Raw genomic sequence first — 24461 nt, 5'->3', positions numbered from 1 at the left:
ATGCCTATCTGGGTTTATTTTATATATATCCACTACTTCCATGGGTTGGTTGGTTGATTGATTGTTTTTCTCCTTAGCTAATGGTTTGCCATTAGAATGTTAGACAGATACAGAGTACAGTCTTAGTGTCCCCTTAGTCCTGTCATGCCCGGAAGACAACATGCTGGGCGCTCACAGTGATGTCAGGGTCAGCAGGTTTTGAGCACAGCCTCCTGTGATTCACCAGTCTGCATGGAGCTCGGGAGAATTAGAGAAGCATTCACACTGAGGATTTCGGAGTGTTTCGCACAGCTTGGTCCACAGCAGTGCAAACCCCCAGATTAAGCAGGGGCTTTCTGTGAAGTTAGTAATGAAGGGAAATGCTGCAGGCCCCGGGGAAAGAGAGAGTCACACAAGGGCGTGTTTTTCAGGGAGACACAGGCAGTGCGTTCTTGTGTACAGTCAGTTTAAGAAGATAAGCCCTATTCTAAACCAGTTATCATAGTGGTTCTGAGAAGTCTCCCTGGCACAGGATTCCATTCTCTATCTGCAAGACTTAGTCTTCTGTTTCTCCAGTTTGTGTGTTCTGATGTTCATGATGTCTATAAAGACTACTTCTTCCTGACTACAAATCACAGATAGAGGGGCTAGAGGTGTGGTTCAGGGGACAGAGGCCCAGCCTGTGAGCAAAAGCAGCAGATCCTAAATTTATGAAAGAAATTAAAATGCCAGATACTGGTGACTTGGGCCTGTATTCCTGCCTATTCAGGAGGCTGAGATCTGAGGAACATAGTTCAAAGTCAGCCAGGGCAAACAAGTCCATGGGACTTTTATTTCCAATTAACCACCCAGAAGTCACAAGTGGAGCTGTGGCTCAAGAGATAGAATGCTAGCTGTGAGCACAGAGGCTCAGGGACTACAACCAGACCCAAGGCACAAACATGCATGCGCACGCACACACACAGATAAATATGCTCTTACATAATTTAAGTAGTTGGCTAGGATTTGGGTTTTGATGTGTTGCATGTTTCTGTTTTAGTGTTCTGGAGCTTGAACTGAGGAACAGGGTGTTCTTGGGAGAGTAGGGAGTGGAGCCATGCCCCCATGTTCAGCTTTTTGTTGGTTAATTAGACGTAAGAGTCTCACTGGACATTCCTGCCTGGCCTGGCTCTAAACATTGATCCTCAGATCTTGGCCTCCTAAGTAGTTGAGATTACCGTTGCAAGCCACTAGCCCAGCTTAAATAATGCTTGATTTACTCCACAGTTATCTGAACCGAAGACAAGATATCTTCTAAAAATTAAGAAAGTTCAGAAATCACACCTACCTAGGAAATGTGGCCCTGGGGTGTCTCCTTGCAGCTGAGGTTGAATTTCAGGATGATTATGAGTAGCATGGAACAGTTCTGGCCCAGTGACAGTCTGAAGCTAGCGCCTCACCACTACCAGGCTTCTGGTTTCTAGTTTCTCTCTTACTCTCTCTTAAGACACTCAGTGTGGAGTCAGTCTTGAAACTGAGAGTAAATTCAGACTAGCTCTTGTTGGGGAGGGGGGGTGGCGAGGGGACTCTGGGAGGTCTACCTGAAGAGGCCCTAAGACCTCCTGCTTGAGCTTCCTAGGAAAGAGGCCTTCAAGTGGTTGGACTTTGTGAGTCAGCTTCTTATTGCTTTCACAAAACACCTGAGGCAGTCAAATGACAGGAAGAAAGGTTGGTGGCTCACCGTTTTAGAGGTGTTAGTCCAGCTCATCGTTTCTCTGCTGGTTAAGGCAAAGTGTCAAAGTTGCTAAATGAGAGAAAAGGGCCAGACCAATAAAGCTTTCAAAGTCACCTCCAGAGAGCTGCTGCCTTCAGCAAGGCCTGCCCACCACCTCCCAGAGTGCCATTGGATTATGAAGCCATCATAGATGAATCTTCCCAGGACATCAGAGCCGCCATGACCAATCACCTCCAACTGGGGACCAGGGACCAGAAGCCAGGGACCAGGCCTTTAACATTTGAGGGGGACACATCCTATCAAATCATTAGAGGTTTTAGTCTCATCTGGTCCCACTCATTCATCATGGTGCACCATGTCTAAGAACACATTGCATAATAAAAAGTTCCTTTACACCAAATTCCACGGGGCTTTGTTTCACGGGGTCATTTCTCCTTGGCTCGGGGATAGACAAGCAAGTATGTACAGAAAAAGACAGATTTTCTTTCAGAGATAATTGTGTACCTCCATGCTTAGACAGTGATTCAGAGTGATTTTTTTTTTTGCCAAGTATTGTAGCCAGTGTTGCTTGTGTCTATAATCCTAACTACTCAGGAAGCTAAAATCTGAAAAGTGCAGTTAGAAGCCAACCTGATCAGGAAAGACAATGATACTCTTATCTCCAGTTCACCAGCAAAAAGCCAAAAGTGTAGGTGTGACTCAAGTGATAGAGCACTACCCTTGAGCAAAAATATGAAGGGACAGTGCCGATGTCCCAGTACTGGCACAAAAAGAAAGAGGAGAGAAGGAGGGAAAGAAGGAAAAAAGAAAGAATGGAGTAGGAGAAAGACTGAAGGAAGTCAGGAAGACATGGGATGGAGAGCAAAATGAGCAAAACAAAGACTCTTAAGAGGTGAAATGGGGCAAGGGGAGATTGTGATAGCCAGAAAGGAGAGTAAAAAGAAATATTTTAGATTAAACAAACAGTGCTGGTATGTCTAGTAAAATACAGACTTAAAATTAAGTAATCTTTAAAAAATAGCTGAATTGGCAAGAAATCTAATGACAAATACTGGTAGGGATGTGGCCAAGAAGAATCACTACTTCAATGTTGGTGGGAGTGCAAACTCGTTCAACCCCTATGGAAAGCAGTATGGCAGTTCCTCAAAAGACTAAACATAGATCTCCCCTATGACCCAGCAATTCCACTACTTGGCATTTACCCAACCATCCAGAAACAAGGGCATACTAAATCCACTAACACAACAATGTTCATTGCAGCACTATTCACCATAGCAAAGATATGGAACCAAGCTAGATGTCCCTCAGTTGATGAATGGATCAACAAGTTGTAGTATTTGTACACAATGGAATTCTATGCTGCTGTCAGAAAGAACGACATCGCCCCATTTGTTAGGAAATGGAAAGACTTAGAAAAAATCATATTAAGTGAAGTAAGCCAGACTCAAAGAATATAAGCTCAGTGGTTTCCCTCATTTGTCACAATTAGTATAAACCTTGGACTCTCCTAGCAGAGGTTTACAGTAGGGCAAAACCTAGATATATAGGCCATATAAGATGATGCTAAGTGAAAGGACCGTCAGGATATAGAAACAAGAGCCATATAATGTATGGTGGTTGTTCTTAATGTACTGTGTTATTTCTCATCTCTTTTGTTGTGCTTTGGTTATCTCATATTGTTACAGTATCTTACCTTGTTATCTGATATACTGTATATTTATTTTTTTATTTAAAATAGGATAGAGAGGAAACAAGATGATTGGGAGGGGTAGGGGGAGGGAAATAGGGACAAAAACATGAGAAAGGGTAGCAATGTTTGTGAAGTAATGCACCTTCTGTCTGGCAAATATAATGTAATCCTTCTATTAATTACAATAAAAAAATATATGGAAAAAAGGAAAAAAAATAGCTGAATTGGTAGTACAGGACTCAGATTATTTTAATCCCTATAATTGATCAATAGAATTCTGATCATAGGACTTAGTTTTTCATGTTAAAATACATATATCCAATTCAGAGATATAAAATGGAATGATCACTGTAAGCTTTATGCCTAAGGTATATTAAAAGCAAATTTAGGCCTAGTGGTAGAGTGCTTGCCTAGCATGCACAAAGACCCAGGTTTGATTTCTTGGTACCACATACATAGAATAGAAAAAAAGCCACAAATGGTGCTGTGGCTCAAGTAGTAGAATACTAGCCTTGAGAAAACCCAAGGACAGTACTCAGGCCCTGAATTCAAGCCCTGAGACTGGCAAAAAAAAAGAAAAAAAGGATAGACTGGAAGAATGAATACTAAAGGAATAATGTAAAAGTTGTCTGTTTTTCAAAGGAAGCATTATATAATATACATATACATGTATGAATATATATATGTAAATATATGCATGTTGTTAGAGTAGTTTTTCATTTGTTTCTTTGTTATCCATCTCAAAGGATTTCCTCGATCTTGTGGTCTCTCTGTGATATTCTTTTCTCTTGATTTTGTCTGCTGGTGATGCTGTCCACTATAGGGCTTTTTTTTTTAATCTGATTTATTTTTAACTTCTTACATTTCTGCTTAGATTCTCATCTCCCCTTATAATTTGTTTCCTTCCTGTATTGCCACCTACACTCCTGACTCTCTTATCTAGGTCTGAAATTGATTTTTCTAATTTCACTTATCCGTTTATCCAGATTCTTTTCAAAGTCACTGATCACTTTAGCAGTAAGCTTTTGAATTTTCTTCTTTCCTTTCTTCTTCCTTCCTTTCTTTCTTTCTTTTTCTTTCTTTCTTTTTTTGCCAGTTTTAGGGCATGAACTCAGAGCCTGAGCACTGTCCCTGGATTTTCTCAAGGCTAGTCACTGTCCAAGAACAGTGGACCATGCATATGAAGTAACTGGAATATGAATAACTGGAAATGTTAACCACCTTCTCAGTAAAGCTGTATGGGAACCAAACTCTTGTAGCTGCGAGCAATCATCCAGGAGCTTGACAGTGCTTGAAAGGATAATCACTGAAAACTGAGGCCTAAAAGAAGGCAAAGGGGCAGAGGAGAGGAAGAAGAAGATGTAGAGGCAGAGGAGAGGAGGTGCTAGATATATAACAATATGAGAGAATGCCATGTAGTTACAGAAAAATGAAGGGTTGCTTGGGAAACAGCTTTTCTAAAAAAAAATAATAAAAAGCAGACCTCAATATAGATAACACTTTTCCAGCCTGTGGCCTGCACTGCTGTGGAGATCTGTGCGAGTGGTCCTTGTGTGGCTGAGCAATAGAGATGAAGCCATTCACCGCTCCCTGGGCCTTGGTAGACATGGTTACTGCTTTGGAAGACTAGGCAGATGCACAGATTTTTTTTTTTAAGTCTATGGTTGTTAGAATGGCATTGGAGAGGTGGGGTCTCACCTCCGTACTCAGCAGGCCAGGCCCCATTACTCTAGGAGCAGCCTCATAGACAGGACACATGGGCTACACCAAGAAATGTGACCAGACCAGGTGCCAGTGGCTCACATCTGGAATCCTAGCTACTCAGGAGGCTCAGATCTGAGATTGCTGGTTCCAAGCCATCTATGAGATTTGAATCTCCAATTAACCACCAAAAAGCCAGACACGGAGGTATGGCTCAAGTGGTAGAATGTCAGACTTGAACAACAGAAAGAAAAACCTCAGGGACAGCATCTAGGTCCTGTGTTCACCAGGACCAGTATGGGGAGAGGGGAGAGATATCAGGTTGATATACATAGGCTGACAGGTGCTGCAGGAACCTGCCTGGCCTCTTCCTTCAGCATTGCCAGGAGGTGTCCTCCCCTCATAAAAACCTCAATCTCTCCTGTGCCATGCACACACTGGTGGACACTCAAATTGATCTATGTCTCCCCTATCTGTCTCTCCCACTTTGGGGAGGTATAGAGCAGACTCACCCCAAAGCTGCAGCCTTGCCAGAAGCTGACACTTCCATTCCCTCCTCCACTTTCCTCCTGGAGCCAGGCAGAGAGCTCTGGAGATTTGTGCATCTTTCTTCTCTCTCCTCACTCTTCTGCTGTCCTTCCTCCTCCTATTTGAGTCCCAGTGCACTTCCGTCTTTAAGAGTATGGCCTCTCCTCTGGTATCTGCCTTCCTCATAGATCAAAGTTGTGGATGCTTTTAATATCACTGTCTGCAAACCTATGCCCCTTTCTTTTTTCCTCCCTCTCCCTGCCTCTCCCACCCCCCTCTCTGTTACTGGGGCTTGAAGTCAGGGCCTCATACTCTCACTTGGGTTTTTCCACTCAAAGCTGGTGCTCTACCATTTGAACCACACGTTTACGTCTCTGTTTTCTTTGGAAAAATAAACAGCAATGAGAGCATTACGTATCTGTGGCTGTGGATCTAATAAGGAGACAGGTGATGACACTTTAGGGTGGCAGCAGTAAGTGGTGTTTAATCGATGCCCAGCTCTCTGTGACTGTCTTGGTATTTCTCAGTGACTTTCTACTCCATAGGGTCTTTCATTTGGAGAACTCTGGAGAGAAATCAGCCAACCATCTTTACCTGTCATCTAAGCCTAATGAACCGGCCTAGTAAATGAAGCCAGAAGTCAGAATTTCCGTGTGATTATTTGGTCAGCTTTAGTGACCACACACCACTGGCACTATTTGATCCTTCTATTCCCTGACATAATGGCGTTTGTTGAAAGGGAAACAGAGTTTCAAGGTGTTTGCTTGTTGCTTCAGACAGTAGATCATACAGCAAGCAAATGAGATGGCTTGTGACTGTAGCCAGCTCCTGTGGTCTATTTCCTAGCTCCCATGTTAGAAATGATGCTGGGTGAAGGCAGGTTATGTAAGGAAACTTAGATAACAGTTGCCAGACTTCCTCCTGAGTCTCTCTCAACTACAAAATATTAGTCTGGAAGCAGGAAGTGTTATCAAGTGAACTAGGGTGGTAGACTCTGGTAACTGCAGTGCTTCTATGGAATCCTATTTGCTCACTTTCTTGTTTGGGACTTGAAGCCAAGTGCCAGTGCCTCACGTGTGTAATCCTAGTCATTCAGGAGGCTGAGAGCTGAGAATTTCGGTTAAAAGTCAGCCCAAGCAGCAAAGTCCATGAGACTGTTGGAGATGAGAGTCTCCAGTGAGCCACCCAAAAGCCAGAACTGGAGCGGTGGTTCAAGTGGTAGAGCGCCAGCCTTGAGGAAAACAAAACAAAACTCAGGGACAGCACTTAGACCCTGAGTTCAAGCCCCAGAATCATCACAGCAAAAGAAAAAAATTGCTATCTGTCCCATGTGGAATTGGTGAGCAGTGAGTGAGTGGCGCACCAGAAGTGCTTAGACCACTGTAGATCAAGGTCTCTTTCTGTGTCAGCAGTCAATGCTGAGATTATTGTTCAGAATAATCTGTTCATTATTGGAATCACTTCTCCTGTGTGGTTTTGACCGGAATGTTTTAGTGCTATCCATTTAGCCCTAAAAAATATTAATTTAAAGACATCTTTGTTCTGAAGAGATTTGTAACCACCTAAAGTATGTGCACTGTAAAAAAAAAAAAATACCACCAACAGAAAACAAGCATGGTGTCATGGCGACTCAGTGTGAATTCCTATGTGCTATGAGGTCATGTCTGCTCAACGAGCTGTTCTGCACAGTCAGCTTGGAATTTCCTAAGGCAAAACTCCTGGCATATTTTATCCATGATATTCATAATTTTAAGTTGACTTGTCATCTCTAAATGTGAGGGGGGAAAGAAAAGTGATTGCCAGTGTAAGGAATAAGCATAAGCCTAATTAATATGATTCTTTTATTTTTTTACTTTTTGCTGTGTATAGAGTCTGCTTGGGGAGATCAGATTTCATTGGTTGCTTTTCAGCTCATAAACTAAAACATCTCACCTCTACAGAAATGTCAGTTTTATTAGTTTTAACATTCTGAGCTTGTCCTCAAATTCTTGAGCCTATAATATAAAAGCTAAAATGTTTGTTTCTGTTGTAATAGTATATATGCAGAGAATATCAAGTTGGTTCCATTGTCTCTTGATGTTTGTATTTACCTCCTTGTAATAGAAACTAAAAATGGCATAAGCAAGTCTAGAAGTGAACAGTTGAAAGACAGTACAGATATGGAAAGAAATGAGAAAGGATTCAGGATAGTTCTGTCTTGGTACCGTTATATTCTTTTATCACTATTTTTATATTCTTATTACTGACTTCCAGTAGTAAGCTAAAACGTGTCAACTCAATCTGTAGCAAACACATTTATGGCAGTGGAAGAATGAATGATACAGAGCAAAGAACAAGAAGAGCAAGTGTCAGTCCCACTTTTAAGGCATTCCCTGGAGATCTCATCCAGTGACATTTCACTTTCCTTGACTAGCCTTAAGAGTGGTGACTGGGACTTGCACACTGTTGCCAAAATTAAACCTGAACTCCACTGGTAAAGAAGAAATGAAGAATATATACTTTGGAAACTAGCACACCTTTTTGTAATCTAGGACTTTTGGCAACTATTTGTCATATGTTCTTTGAGTAAGTGCTTTTGCCACCTTTAGTCAGTAACATCTCAGTTCAAGCCCCAGAATTGAGGAAAAAAGAAAAACTATTAAATCTGACAATACATGACAAAAGCTACCTTCCCAGCGATGCCAGCTCTTTATAACCCTTAGCCCGAAAGTTTGAGCTAGGCTGAGGGAGTTAAATAACAAAACAAAAATTGTGGCTTTCATCCTGGGTGATGCCTTGCTTTCTTGGTACATGTACTCTGGCTGTCTCCGTGTGTGTGTGTGTGTGTGTGTGTGTGTGTGTGTGTGTGTGTGTGTGTCACTGGGCCTTGAACTCAGGGCCTGGACACTACACCACTTGAGCCACAGCACCACTTGCAGCTTTTATGGGAGTAGTTTATTGAAGATAAGAATGCCACAAACTTTGCTGCCTGGGCTGGCTTTGAACTGAGATCCTTAGATGTCAGTCTCCAGAGTAGCTAGGGTAACAGATGTGAGCCACCAGTGCCCGGCTGTCTCCACCTTTGGAAATGCTTTGGAAATACTATAGAAAGCCGCTCTGTCCTGGGAAAGTTAAAGAGGCACCCCAAGGCTAGAGAAGGAAGAAATACTTTAAGATCTGTTGACCCCTGGCTCAAATGAGATCTTTGAGTGGCATCTAAGCCCCAACTTAACGCTTGATCTTTATATCATCAGAGCACACTAGCTTGAGGCCCTCCCATGAGCACATTCTGGGTCATATTTAGTCCAGCTTTACAGAATTATCATGTGGTATGCTCTGTGTAAATCATTTCTGGGGCTAGGATTTGGCTCAGTGGCAACCCGCTTACCTAGCAAGTGCAACATGCTGGGTTCAACCCCCCAGTACCAAAAAAGAAAAGACAAAAATTACTTCCAACATAATGCGTGTAAGTGTGGTAAATGTTTCTTGGTGTCTTTGAGTGGATTGAAACAGAAGCAAATTATCAGTCATTTTGAGGGCGTTTGTTTTTGTTTTTTGATCCATTCTGGGGCTTGAACACAGGGCCTGGGCTGCCCCTGAGCTTTATTGCTCAAAGCTACCACTCTACCACTTGAGCCACATCACCACTTCTGGTTTTCTGAAGGTTAACTGAAGATAAGAATCTCACACACTTTCCACTCTGGACTGGCTTTGAACCACAATCCTCAGCTCCCAGCCCACTGAGTAGTTTGAATTATAGATATAAGCCACCAGTGCCCTGCTCCATTTAAAGAATTTAATGACAGTGTAGAAGCAGGTACCATGAAGGATGAGTGGGGTTGGGAGAGATAGGGGAGAACAATGGAAGGGCGATGTGGATCAAGATGGATTGTACTTCTAAACTAAGTTGTGAGAAGGGAAGGAGGAAGGAGAAGAGAAGGAAGAGGAAGGGAGAGGGGGAGAGAGGAAGGAAGGAAGGAAGGAAGGAAGGAAGGAAGGAAGGAAGGAAGGAAGGAAGGAAGGTAGGTCCCAAGATGTGGTGGAATTTTCTTTCTATTTCAAAATAAGCTGGAGTTTAAATTGCTATAAAAGTCAAACCAAAGGGGAAATGGATAGCAGTGGCAGATACTGTATTTTACATTGGCACAGGAAACTTGCTAAAAAAAAAGTCTTTGAAAGTTCAGTTGATATTAACACAACATGATTGTGTTTGTTCCAGCACTTTGTAATCTGCACAACATATATTTAGAATCTCTTATAACCTTACCCTATACAAGGTCATCCTTAGAGATTATTATTTTTATACTCAACTATGGCCTTGTGAAGAAAAATATTCATGGTTTCTTGGGAGAGAATATATATGAAATTCTATATTGAAGTTAGTGTACCTGCCAGAATCAAATATAAGACTTCAACTAGAAATAAGTTTTCTACTTGACATTGGCTTCTGGAAAGCAAGACATGGAACTTGCTATGTGCAGGCTGGAGGGTGGAAGTACCGGGGCTTGAACTCAGGGCTCATGCTCTCACTTAGCTTTTTTACTCAAAGCTGGCGCTCTGCCACTAGAGCCACACCTTCATTTGTGACTTTTTACTGGTTAATTGGCAATGAGAGTCTCATACACTTTCCTACCTGGGTTGAGTTTAAAGTCCAGTCCTCACTCAGAACTCAACCTTTCCTGAGTAGATAGGAATACAGGCATGAACTACCGGTGCCAGAGAACTTGCTTATGAATCAATAAATATCGCAACTACTTTACAGATTCATCTGCCTTGGATGTTTTCTAGACTTCTAGAGCATTCTTTTTGGGGGTCTTTGTTTTTCAGCAGTTCATATCTCTGAAGGAGGAGAATAAGTGCTGAGATCTCTAATCAAATGCATTCACTTGACATAGTACAGCTTAAGACTATGTCTCTAGTCAGTTCTCTCGGGCCAGCAGGGCCCAGGCTACCTGACCCAGAGCGGCCAAGATGTAACATCCTGCTGACATTATTTCATAGGGCTGTGTATGCAGTAGAGTCTGGGGTGCCATCATGTTTTCTGTCTGGATGATTTAATGATGGATGAAAATGCACCTCTCCATTTCCCACGGGAGTCTGTGGTATCTGGGATAAAATGGCACAACTCCCCAACTATGTACAGCTTCCTTTAGGTGGCTCAGAGACTTTCCCTACCCTGAGACATCTTAAACCAAAACAAACAATGAGAACACAGTCCTTTAGTTGTGGCCAGCAGGGTTTAAGACTCTTTATATTTGTGTCTCGTTTAGTTCAAAGAGCATCTGTAATTCATCTTGTATTCACTGGAAAGTTGCATAGCTCTGTTGTTGCTGTTGTTGTTTAAATATGGTAACAATCTTGAGCTATCTGAATAGATGTAGAATGTAATTTGACAAGCGTGCTGGGTCCTGGTGGAGCATGAAAGGTGAGCCATCGAAAGTTTTCAGGATGTTAATCCTAAGTCTTTCAATGTCAAGGTCAAGGCACCTGGCGTTGCTTTCCGGCAAACCACTGCCCAGACTGCGCTGAATCTCTGAAAGTCTGACTGGTTCTAAACATGTATTTTATGTAACACTAATTACCCTGAAGTTGACTCAAAGCCCCTTTCCACATGATTTACAGTACAGTTCCAGAGAGGGCGATTTCATGACCAAGCTGCAGCTCCCTACCGGGGAGCCCTCCCACATCAAATGTACTTACCTGAAAATACCAACAATGGTGAATGTTACCAGTAATTAGACAGACACTAATGGCCAGTTGCTGCTGGCTCATGCCTGTAATTCTAACTATTCAGGAGGCTGAGATCTAAGGATCAAGGTTGAAGCCAGCCTGGGCAGGAAGTCCTGGAGACTGTTAGCAACAATTAACTACCAAAAAGCCAGAGGGGAGTTGTGATTCAAGTGGTAGAATGCCAACCCTGAGCAGAAAAGCTCTAGGAGAGAGGCCCTGAATTCAGTCAGAAGACCAGTGCTACTCAGGAGGCTAAGATCTGAGGATCATGGTTCAAAGCCAGTCCAGGCACTAAAGTCTGCGAGACTCTTATCTCCACTTAACCACTAGGCAACCGGAAGTGGGGCTGTGGCTCCAGGGGTAGGAGAACTCAGGGACAGTGCCCAGGCCCAGAGTTCAAGCCCTACAACCGACCAAAAAAAAAAAAATGGTACTAGACAATCTATATTAATGTAACCTATAATGTTACAGGTAAATTTCAGTTTTATTAATAAGCTTCACAGATGAGAAAAAGAGAAAGTAAAGCATGTCACAATTTAATACTAGAGTGTTGAAATAGCTCAGTAAAAATTTGTTCTGATATCAGTTCTAGCTATATATTTTTTTAAAACAAGATCATAAAAGTATATATGACTATAGGTTGGAAAAGTAATATTAGTAAGCCTAATATTTTCATAACTATCAGAATATCTTGCATGTAGAAGCTCAACAACTATTGAAAGAACCCTTAGTACTTAATATTATAGAAAAGAGGTGTGCATGTGTGCACACACGTATTAATTTTTAAAATAATACTTCACACCAGGCACTTATGGCTCATACCTGTATAATCCTGGCTGTCAGTAACCTGAGAGCTGAGGGTGCTGGTTCAAAGCCAACTCAGGCAGAAAAATCCATGAGACTCTTATCAGTTAATCACCGGAAAGCTGGGAGTGGGGGTGTGTCTCAAGTAGTAGAATGCCAGCCCTGAGCAAAAGTGCTAAGGGATAATACACACACACACACACACACACACACACACACACACACACACACACACAGCATCAGATATTTTAAGAAATGAATACTTTTTTAATGACCAGCTGTATTAAAATGGGGCAGATTTTTTTTATTGGCTGAGTCTTGCTCTTTGGATCAGTGTAAATTTATCATTCTTCATATTGCATTTGTGTAGATGACAAATAATAGCTAAGCATAAAATGTGTTCTCACTTGTTCTTTATTTTCGCTCAAGGCTGGTGCTCTACCATTTGAACCACATCTCTAATGCCAGCTCTGCTGGTTAACTGGAGATAACTGTAGGCCCTCAGATTTGTCTGTCCAGGCTGTCTTTGAGCTACCATCCTCAGGTCTCATCCTCCTGAGTAGCCTGGATTACAGATCTGAGCCACCAGCTCCCACCTGAGTACAAGTCTTGATCACTTTTTATTATTGATTATTATTATTATTATTGTAGGGGTAATATATAGAGGGGTTATAGTTGACAGATAGTAGATGCATTACTTCTCACATATTGATACCCCTTCTCATGTTTTTGTCCCCATTTTCCTCCCTCAACCCCCTCCCAATCATCTTGTTTCCCCCTTCCCTTTCCTATGTCAAATAAATAAACGTATATACAATATACCAGGTAACAAGGTAAGATACTGTAACAATATGAGATAACGAAGGGACAACAAAATTGAAGAGAAATAACATAGTACATTAAGAACAGTCACACAAGATAAATAAAGCTCTTGTTTCCATATCCTAGAGATCCTTTCATTTAGTCTCATCCTATATGGCCTTATGTATCTAGGTTTTGAGCTATTCTAATCCTCTGCTAAGAGAGTCCTAGATGTGTACTAATTATTACAAATGAGGGAAACCATGGAGCCTATGTTCCTTTGGGTCTGGCTTATTTCACTTAATATGATTTTTTCCAAGTCTTTCCATTTCCTTACAAATGGGGCGATGTCGTTCTTTCTGATGGCAACATAGAATTCCATTGTGTATAAATACCACATCTTCTTGATCCAGTCAAAAGCCTTGATCACTTTTGCCATGTGAGCCACACATACAGAACTACTGCAACAAGGGAAAACAGTGGAGCATTTTGCTAGAATTATTCTTGACTCAGAAAAAGGATAAGCTCATGCCCAATAAACAAATATTTAGAAATCAGGAAGCAGCCAGGAACCATAGCACCCAGCCAAGCATTCTTATACTCTTACATTTTCTAAAAATTATTCTGATGTAGCATATTAACATCCATGTTCCTATAAATCAAAATTGGTTATGGAAACAAATTTTGTGCTAGTCTTGAGGATTGAACCTTTGTCCCTAAACTTTTTGCTCAAGACTGGTAGTCTGTGAAATGGCACTGTGACTCAAGAGGTAGGGCTGTGGTCTTGAGCTAAAGAGCTCAGGGACAACGCCTAGGCCCAGAGTTCAAGTCCACAACCGACAAGGGAAAAAACAAAGGACTGGCAGTCCACCACTTGAAATACATCTCCACTTTCAGCTTTTTCCCCCTTTGGTGATTAATTGGAGATGAGTCTGTCAGCCTTTCCTGCCTAGGCTGGCACTGATCTGCAGTCCTCAGGACCAAGCCTCCTGAGTAGCTAAAATTACAGGTGTGAGAAACTGGTGCCCAGCTGAAAATGTATTCCATTTTTGGTGATCTATCCTTTCATCTTAGCTGCTAGACCTGAGATAATGGCTTTATTTTCACCTAAAGTATTCCTTGACTGTCTAAATTATCTCATTTGAAAATGTTGGTCTAAATTTTCATTGACAATCATGTTTTCTACTTATCGTTGCTTTTTTTTTATCCTGCCCCCCCCATCTCTCTTTTCGCTGTCCCTGTGTCTTTAAACAAATCAACAGCTTGATCAAGTCATTCGCCAAAGAAGCCTGTCCAGCTTGGAGCTATTCCTGTCCTGTGCACAGAAACAGCTGAGTGCCCTGATTGCCACAGAGCCCAGTGACATTGAGTAGAGACCTGGCGTGCTCACCCACCTGCACCGACCTCTAAATACAATCTGTGAGTGTAAAAATGTTCTTGTTCTTTCTTCACGCCTCCCGAATTGGTTCCCAATCCCAGGATACACCAGAGAAACATTTACAGAATGTAGCAAGGTATCTACTTCTTCATTGGTTTCCCTTCCATCTCTTATTATTTTATTAGTAGTAGTAACAGCAACAGAATAGTATGACCCCACAATCAGTGAAAAAACGCCATCGTCTCAAAGTCACATCAGCTTTACAGTCATGCAGAGCCATGTCAACTTCGTACAGTAATGATGCCACTTTATAGTAGCCATTTGCTCGGTATTTTGCAAAAAGAATAAGGATCTCGATTGTTTTCAAGGATGATTTTTGAGAAGATGCTACAGTGTATTTACTTGATTTTAAGGATAGAAATAGCAGGGATGTTAGCACTTATTTATCTGTGCAACTGGCATATACAATGCTGTTATAATAGATAATAAATCTAGTGTTACCCTAACCTCTTTTCTGCAATTGCATTATATGTATATTTGTTATTCTGCTAAAAAACATCATGTAAATAAAATCACTAAAGATTATAATATTCAGCTAAGATCTGCCATACCAATCAAGCTCCCCAAGTGGTGTATGACGTAGATCCATCTCGTAGTTTTGCTCTGCAAAGGCTGTATTAATCAATGACTGGTTTTGTCTTAACTTGAACTGAAAACCTACTCTCTGAGAATAGCACTTACATATATAGGAATGCAGGTTCAAATATCAGATCTATGAAATCATTCCTTTCAGAATGTTAATTCATGAGCATTGTGCTTCAATATAAAATCATGAGTATTTTTAACATCAAAATTGAAATGTCAATTAAATGTATGTATGCAGATTTCATCTTATTTTCTGAAATGCTTCTAATTTCAAGGGCTTTGTGCTTTTCTGGGATTTCTCTGTGTAATAAAAAGAAACTCCAACAAATTTTGTTTGCTTAGCCTTATTTTTTCCCAATTCTTTCTTTTCACTATGGTTCCTTTCTCAGAAATACTCATGAATTATTATGCTTTTATAAATACCCTTCCATAAGTGTTTGAAAAATTTACCACTAATCCTTAACTATTAAAAACAGCTTAGTTTTCTCTTAGAAATTAAACTAAAGTTTAAAGCAGGCCATTCACTAGAGTTGCAACTTAGTAAAGAAGAGAGCTGGACCGGGAGTTTGGCCTAGTGGTTAAAGTGCTTGCCTAGCATGCATGAAGACCCGGGTTCGAGTCCTTGGTACCACATACATAGAAAAAAGCTGGAAGTGGTGCTGAGGCTCAAGTGGTAGAGCTCTAGCCTTGAGAAAGTCCAAGGACAGTGCTCAGGCCCTGAGCTCAAGCCCAGGACTGGCAAAAAAAAAAAAAGAAGAGAGCTTTAAATTCAGTCCAATTAGTAGGAAGCCACTGTGCTCCGTGGTTCACAAGGCACGACTTTACAAAGGACAACTTTACAAGTTGCTGTCATGTGACTTAGCTGGGTATGAATGCACAAGGCTACCAAAGAACTAGAGGACGAGTCTTAAGTCAAGAAACTTCATAGTCCATACCTTCTTCCACCTTTCACTACCACATTCATTTTTTCTTATTCCCTTTGGTGAATGTGTGTGTGTGTGCACTTGCTCGCGAGTGCGCGTGCTAGTACTAGAACTAGAACTCAGCCTAAGACTCTCCCTCAGCTTTCTCACTGAAGGCTGGAACCCTGTTACTTGAACACAGCTCCACGTCTGCTTTTATGCTGGTAAATTTTGAAGATAAGATTCCATGGACTTTCCTTCTTGGCTGACCTCAAACCATGATCTTCAGATCTCCACTTCCTAAATAGCTTGGATTCCAGGCATGAGCCACCAGCACCTGTTTGTTTATGGTTTTTTGAATGATGTAGTAACTTTCAAACTGTGTCTGTATTGTAGTATCGTGTTTTCATTAGTGGAAGGAGTGTGTATCTGCTACAAGCAGAATGTTTTCACATGTCACCAACCTATAGATGGAGACGCATAGATCCCTATTTAATTATCAAGTAGATAGGTTTCTTCCCTGTAATCACAGGGTAGGTTGGGGGTTAGACCTGATCTTTCTAATACCCTGTAGGCTAAATCATTGCTCCATGAGAAAATGTCTTAATATCTTAGTGCCACTCACATTTGTCTGAGCTAGCCAGAGCCAGTTTTTGTTGTTTACAACCCCCCCAAAAAAGAATGAATGAATGAATGAATGAATGAATGAAAGCATTCCAGCTAAGAGCCCCAGTCCATTACCATGGACACTCGGCACTTGTTAGTTCATCATTCCTCCAGCACCCGAATCCACATGCAAAGTGGAAACAGCCTTTGATTTATTTTAAGGAATGTTAAATGTAAGTGAACCAAAGTCTGTGTTGTCTAACAAAGCCACGTAAATCACAGACATCCAAAACTACAAACAGTGCCGGACTCAGGAGCACCCCCCACCCCACTCCCAGGCTGAGAGGTGGTTTCGGCTGCATTTCCTACATGCTGATTCACCTTCCAAGTCCGGAGGCAAAACACCACCCCTGGCTGCTGTCAGTAGAATGAGTCAGGAATCCACAATTAAAAGGTCTTTTCGTTGTCTTGGGTTTTGTTTTGTTTTGTTTGTAATTTCACTAACGGAATGGAATTAGGAAAATGCTATCTGTGTTTAAACAATTAAAAACAACAAACACTGGAAAAATTCACTGGAAAAAATAGATTTTTGCATATTGAATTCTGAATTTTAAAAAAAGATGTACAAGCCTGTTGGACATTTATAAAATGTCCAGAAGAAGAGGAGGTCTTGGGATCCAAGTCCGAGCCTCTCATGTTTCTCTTCTGTTTATATACCAGTGAATGCTCCAGTGTGTCTCAAAAGACTACTGCTGAGCACTGGAGCTCACACCTGTAATCCTAGCGCCTCAAGAGGCTAAGATCTGAGAGTCATGGTTCAAAGGCAGCTGAGGAAGAAAAGTCCATGAGACACTTACCTCCATTTAACCACCAGAAAACCAGAAATGGATGTGTGGTTCAAGAGGTGAATGCCAGCCTTGAGCAGACGGCTAAAGGACGGCACCCAGAACTTGAGTTCAGGTCCCAGTGCTGGCACCAGGAAAAAATAACACTGCTAAGAAGCAGCAGGAAGCACAAGAAACAGAGGCTCAGCTCTGCCACCCACATGTCATCATCACCAGCAACACCAGGAGTTAGGAGAAGCAACAGAGCTTAGTAGTAGAGTGCTTGCCTAGCATGTGTGAAGCCCTGGGTTTGAGTCCTCAGTACCACAGAAAAGGCCAGAAGTGGCTTTGTGGCTCAAGTGGTAGAATGCTAGCCTTAAGCAAAAGAAGCTCAGGAACAGTGCCCAGGCTCTGCAGGACTGAAAAGAAAAGTCTTATGGATTTCCCTGCCTGGTCTGTCTTTGAACCATGAGCCTCATAATTCAGCCTCCTGAGTAGTTAGGGTGCGGAGAGCACCTGGCTTCAGTCACCCCTAATAGGGGCTATTCTGTCCTCAGTCACTCACTGATGGATGTAAACAATGGGAAAGAGCTGGCAGATTTGCTTTGTTTTCTTTTCCGCCAAAACATCTAGTCTCAACAATGGACCCACAAACGCTACCAGGCACCATTCTGATGTCCTGAATTTCCAGTGGAGTGCTTTCATAACTGATGCTTCTATCATTTATAGTTTGCCTTCTTACTTTTTGTCTTCCTCCTAAAGACAGAGAGCTGTCCTTGTTTTATCCCTGTTCTAGCAGCCACTAAAAACATATCGGAGCTCATAATGATTTAAGTCCATCGATATGATTGATCTCACTGTCTTCAATTAACCAATCAGCTAACCAATTGTGAATACTAATTGAAGAGTTTTAGGTAAAATTGCCGCCCTTTCCTAAATGATAGGAAGCTTAAATAACTCCAATTGAACCAGCCTTTTCTAAATCAGCATCATTTCTGAAAACTTGCCAGGCACTGGTTGGTGGTTCATGCCTGCCTGTAACCCTAGCTACTCAGGAGGCTGAGATCTAAGGATCATGGCTCAAATCCAGCCAAGGAAGAAAAGTCCATGAAAGTTAACCCAGGAGTTGGACGTGTGGATGAAGTGGAAGAACATCAACCTTGAGTGAAAAAGGCAAGAAAGAGTGTGAGGCCCTGAGTTCAAACTCCAAAAGCAAAAATTCTGAACATTCGAAAATGCATTTGTATTCCGCATACTACTAGAATGAGTCAATCACGTTAATATAAATGTGCTATTCAGATTCATATGCTGCTCTGAGAAAATGCATGGAGAGGAGCACGCGGGCAGGTCGCATCCAGAGTTCTGAGCACGCTGGATGGGTCCCCACCACATGAGTTCCCTTACAACAAGAGGGGAATGGAGACTTGTGTTGAGGTGAAATAAACTCCTGTCACCACCACAGCCCAAGAGAAGGAGCCCAGAGATAGTTGCTCGGAGGAGTGGAACATGGGCTGGTGCACTAGAGATACACATCCGGTATCAGAATAGCTAATAAGCCTCAAAAATCCCTTCTGACTTCAAAATGTGATCCACACTAGACTTGTTTTGAGAAACACACAGAAATCAAGAAACAAACTCAACTCAAAGGTAGGAAAACTTGAGTCATTCCTGGCACAATTTCTGTTCTCGGAAGTCTGGAAGCTGATTTGAAAAGGAAGGGGGGAAAGAAGAAGCCACAGAATGTACAAATCGCTGACTTCAACACAGCTCAGATACTGAAACAGATTATAGAAAATTCCTTGTGGCAAGATATGTATGTAATGATTGTGAGTTCTTGCCCCTTGAGACTCTTTTTCTTAAAATGTTAGTAAGCACTGGACACCAGATTTTATAAAAAGGATTTTTTCTAAGTGGTTTTTAATTTTTTGTATATGTTCCAAATCTGTCAAAAATGCAGATGCCTGGGCTCTATAAAAATATTAAATATTTAGTGAGTCAACCTATAAGCATATAGTTTTGTCTTAATGAGTCTTAAAGTTTCATGTAAGAGGAAAAAAATTCTGTGACAATTTTACAGGCAAACTCGTGGTTTTCTGATAGCTTTTTTGAGCGTTAAAAAAATCAAGATTTTGTTTTTCTTGTAATTTCCTTTTTTTTCTCATAGACAAGGGGAAACATCTTTTACACTGTACCAAATTAAAACTTGCATGTTGCTGACGAGTACCGGAAATGAGATAACTAGCAAATCTGAAATTCTAGAAAAGTCTGGTCGGCATGAGACTAAGCAACCTTGGTAACCAGCCACAGTCACTGGGATACAAATCTGTTCGCTCTCAAATGAACCGAACTCTCTCCACAACATGCTACGATGGTTCTACCAAATATAAATACTCTGCAGCAGGGGGCCAGTGGCTCACACTTACAATCCTAACTACTCAAGAAACTGAGAACTAAGGATCAACCGTTGAAAGCTAGTCCGGGTAGGAATGCCTGTGAGACATCAAAAAGTCAGAAGTGGGGCTGGGAGTTTGGCCTAGTGGTTAAAGTGCTTGCCTAGCATGCACGAAGACCCGGGTTAGATTCCTCAGTACCACATACGTAGCAAAAAGCCAGAAGTAGTGCTGTGGCTCAAGTGGTAGAGCTCTAGCCTTGAGAAAATCCAGGGACAGTGCTCAGGCCCTGAGCCCAAATCCAGGACTGGCAAAAAAAAAAAAAAAGTCAGAAGTGGGACTGTGGCTCAAAAGATAGAGCACCAGCCTTAAGAGAAAAACTAAAGAAAGCACCTAGGCCTTGAGTTCAAGCACAATAAAATAAAGAGCATTAGTCACACTGCCAGCTCTCTACTTGTAATCTGCAACATGTTTAATGTCTTCTCAGAACTGTAGGTCTGTGTTCTCAATTATATATAGAGAAGACTCAAAATTCTGCAGCAACGCATAGTGCAATATTTTAGAGACCCTAACCTCGATTGTGATAGGTCTGGGTAATTGTGCAGTGTGCATATGCACAAGCTATTGCTAGGGCTTGAACCCAGGACATGGCACTATCCTTTTGCACACAAGGCCAGAGCTCTACCGCTTGAGCCTCAGCACCACTTCCAGCATTTGTTTTTTGGTAGCTAATTGAAGATGAGTCACTCAGACTTTCTGGCCTGGGCTGGGTTTGAACTGTAATCTTCAGCTCTCCTGAGTAGCTGGGATTACAGGTATTCAGCTAATTTCTCCTTTTATTCTGTGTGATCTGTGGTTCCATGGCTTTGAATATTTCCCATAAATTAAAGACCACCAAGTTTGTATCTTTTTTCACCTTCTCTCTTCTTCCTTCCAGAATCCCTATACATAAGGACTTACTGGATGTTTTCGCCTCCATGTGATGTTTGGCACATCAGAACCCTGCCCTTCTCTCACTCACCCTGCTCACCCCCTCCCCCGTCTCCAGGGTCTTCCCTCAGCTTACATCTTCCTTACTGTGTCTTCGTTAGACAGTGGGATTGCCTCTGATCCAGTCACCTCTACTCCTTATTCCATCTTCCATTACCATTCCACAGCCCCCTTCCTCCCCAAAGTCTTTATGAGTGTGTGTGTGTGTGTGTGTGTGTGTGTGTGTGTGTGTGTGTGTGTGTGGTGTGCCAGTACTAGAGCTCGAACTCAAGGCCTAGGTCAAGGCTAGCACTTTACCACTTGAGCCACAGCTCCACTTCTGTTTTCTGGTGGTTAGTTGGAGATAAGAGTCTTACAACTTTCTTGTCCAGGCTGGCTTTAACCACATACAACCCTCACATCTCAGCCTCTGGAATAGCCGGATTACAGGAGTGAGCCACTGACGACTAGCTAGGTTCACTTTTGAAATCGATCTGACGAAAAGGATGCCAGTGGTGTTTCTTAGCACTCACTCCAGGCTTGACCTCTTGGCCAAGTAAATTATGCTGAGTGACGCCTGCCCTAGGCCTTGTGGCTTCTAAATGTCAGGACTGAAGTTGCTGGGGCAACAACGTGGGAAAATCACTTCCCAAAGCCAACTTCCATTTAATAAGGTTTTTTTTTTCTTTTTTTTTCTTTTTACCTGTTGTTAAAAGATTGGCATTCTACAGCTCAAGGAAATCAAGAGGACTTCAATACAGTGATTTAACATGTACTTCCATGACCTTCACAGAAAATACTTGGTTAAAATGTGAAGAAATCCAATTATTATTAGCTAGGAGAATGTAACCGTGGAGAATCTTCCAGATTCTTCCAGAAGATGAATCGTAATCTTTGCCCACTGTAATTCCTAAGGGAAGTCAGTCAGTCTGAACGAGTGCCTTGGTGGTGTTGTGGGCATTCTGATTTTACAGCTTCACAGAGGAAAACAAGGAGAGCGACATGAGATCATTTCTAAATTTTCTTAAAAATTTAATGTTATTTACTCATTAATTTAATGAGCCACACACACCAGCTGAGCTCTGGTGGCTCACGCCTGTCAGCTGGCTGAGATCTGAGGATCATGGACTTAAATTCAGCACGGGCAGACAAATCTGGGAGACTTTTTTTTTTTGGCCAGTCGTGGCTCTTGGACTCAGGGCCTGAGCACTGTCCTTTTCTCAAGGCTAGAGCTCTACCACTTGAGCCACAGCACCGTTTCTGGCTTTTTTCTGTATATGTGGTGATACTGAGGAATCGAACCCAGGTCTTCATGCATACTAAGTAAGCACTCTACCACTAGGCCAAACTCCTGGCCCCCTGGGAGATTCTTATCTCCAATTATCTTAACAGAGGACAGAAGTGGAGCTGTGGCTCAAGTACAGCAACAACCTTGAGCAAAAAAACAAGTAAGACGACCCTGAATTCCAGCCCCAGTACCAGTACACACACACACACACACACACACACACACACACACACACACACACACACACACACACACACACACACACACAGTCACAAGCTCCTTTCCACAGGCTTTACCTGTTGATGAAAACTCTCATATCCCTCAATATAAATTTCTTTTTCTTTTTTTCTTTTTTTTTTTTTTTGCCAGTCCTGGGGCATGAACTCATTGCCTGGACACTGTCCTTGGGCTTTCTTCAAGGCTAGAACTCTGCCAAGAACTCTGCCACTTGAGCCACAGCACCACTTCTGGCTTTTTCTATGTATGTGGTACTGAGGAATTGAACTGGGGCCTTTGTGCATACTAGGCAAGCACTCTACCACTAGACCAAACTCCCAGACCTATATTATGTAATTTTCAAATGTAGGACTAAGTTCTGTTCCCATTGCAAAATTTAGAAATTTGTACTTATTCCTACTTTTTGTAAGATGGAGCCAAGCTGTCAACATTTATGGGCTTAATATGTAATCTCTCCAGTGTGTCAGCTTTCTCAATTTGATGAATTCCAATTTACTCCACAATGTTTGAATGTAGCCCAGGTGCTGGCGGCTCATGCATGTAATCCCAGCTGCTCAAGATGTTGAATCTGAAGATCACAGTTTGAAGCCACTTGGAACAAGGAAGTCTGTCAGACTCTTCCGACCAACCATCAAAAGGCTGGAAATAGAGCTGGGTCTCAGATGGTAGAACACCAGCCTTGAGGAAGAGCTGAAGGACAGCATCCAAGCCTTGAGGTCAAGCCCCTGTACCAGCACAGTTTTTAATGTGTGTGAGTGTAATATATATATAAAGTATTATATAGATATGTATAAAGTTAAAACTCGGGGCATTGGTGGCTCACACCTGTAATCCTAACTGCTGAAGAAGCTGAGATCTGAGGAGAACAGTTCAAAGCCAGCCTGGGCAGGAAAGTCCATAAGAAACTACTTCTAATTAACCACCAAAAAATAAATAAAAGCCAGAAGTAGAGCTGTTGCTCAAATGATAGAATGCTAGCCTTGAGCAAAAAGCTCAAGAACAGTGCCCAAGTCCTGCGTTCAAGCCCCAGGATTGGCATAATAATGTAAGGCGTGCGAAGCTCATATTTTGAGGTGCACAGTCCATATTTGTGTGAAAGCAAATTGTTATAGATACTGCCTTTCCTTTTAGCTGAGTCGTCTTTTTGTCCAGATTTTTTTTTTTTTGAATTGGTAGGGATTATTTTTTCACTTTTAAATTTCAAAAGAAAAGTGCTGACTCGTTTGTTCGGACTAACAGTATTTCTTCTGTGAAACCATGTCTTAATTTGTGTCAGGAACATTTATGAAAGCCAGGTGCTGGTGGCTCATGCCTGTAATCCTAGCTACTCGGGAGCCTGAGATCTAAGGATTGCAGTTCAAAGCCAACCCAGGCATGAATAATAGCCAATGAACTCAAAAGGCCAGAAATGAAGCTGTGGCTCAAGTGGTAGAGCGCTTAAGGGACATCACCCAGGACTCACACACACACAAACACACACATCCATCATGTTTCTGCCAGATGTCCCATTCATTTGTAAGTAAGAAACTTAAAGTGCCATCAAATAAAGCAGAATAATCATGCTTTATTGCATAACCCTCTCCCTACCCCCACATCTGGTAGAAATACTTGGAGAATTCTCAGATGCCCTTTTTCATTTCATGGTTCACCTCAACTGTGTTGGAGTGTGAGCCTCTGGCTGGAGGCCTCACGGGATTAATTCAGGTAGCTGAAAGCAGGTTCATGTCTCTTGCGTAGACCAGCCTCTCGTCTCTTCTTCCTCCCCCGCCTGTCTGCTGAGCGCTGTCTACTCGGAAGAGTGGTGACATGGAGGAATCCAAAGCTTACCGCAGCCGAATGAAGTCAGATGGGAGCCTTGGCCTGGAGTCAAATCTAAGCCCAGTAAACAGCAGCCGCCCAGCGTGCAGCTCTCACAACATGTAAACAGCCAGCGCTGTCCCAGAGATTTGATTTCTCAATTTTTCTCAACCATTGCCAGTTAGATTAAACTTGAGTGTGATTTGCAATATTATTTTATTGAACTTTTTTGGGACAATTTGAGTATGGTTCTGAATGTAATATTAAATTCCTCCTCTGGCTCTGTCGAGTGCAAAATTACACATTCTGTCTCCACATCAAATCTTAGGGCTAGAGGAGAATTGCGGCGTCTACCTTAGCCAGGCAAGTTCTCAAGCAGTGATTTGAGATCTCCATAGCAGATGGCATTTTGGGCTACCCTAAATGATATCCAAACAAGACGAATTACATGATTAAGAGACGGTTTGGCACAAAAGCTGAAATGAAGCTCGGCTATTAT

At 42.0% G+C, this 24461-nt stretch overlaps 1 protein-coding gene across 8 annotated transcripts in view; it reads left to right on the top strand.

The window, feature by feature from the left end:
• Ccdc91 (coiled-coil domain containing 91) overlaps positions 1-14358 on the top strand; it is a 182718-nt gene extending 168360 nt beyond the window's left edge. For all 8 annotated transcript variants that reach the window (XM_090319078.1, XM_090319123.1, XM_090319088.1 and 5 more), the window contains one exon: positions 14189-14358. In XM_090319078.1, the coding sequence (XP_090175204.1) occupies positions 14189-14299 (111 nt within the window). In that variant the 3' untranslated portion in view covers positions 14300-14358. The remainder of the gene's footprint in view (positions 1-14188) is intronic.
• The last annotated feature ends 10103 nt before the right edge of the window (positions 14359-24461 follow it).

The sequence above is a fragment of the Megascapheus bottae genome, chromosome 2 (genome assembly GCF_031878675.1).
Source record: "Megascapheus bottae isolate mThoBot1 chromosome 2, mThoBot2.hap1, whole genome shotgun sequence".
Classification (NCBI taxonomy): Eukaryota; Metazoa; Chordata; class Mammalia; order Rodentia; family Geomyidae; genus Megascapheus; species Megascapheus bottae.
This window is presented reverse-complemented; position numbering and strand designations above follow the sequence as displayed.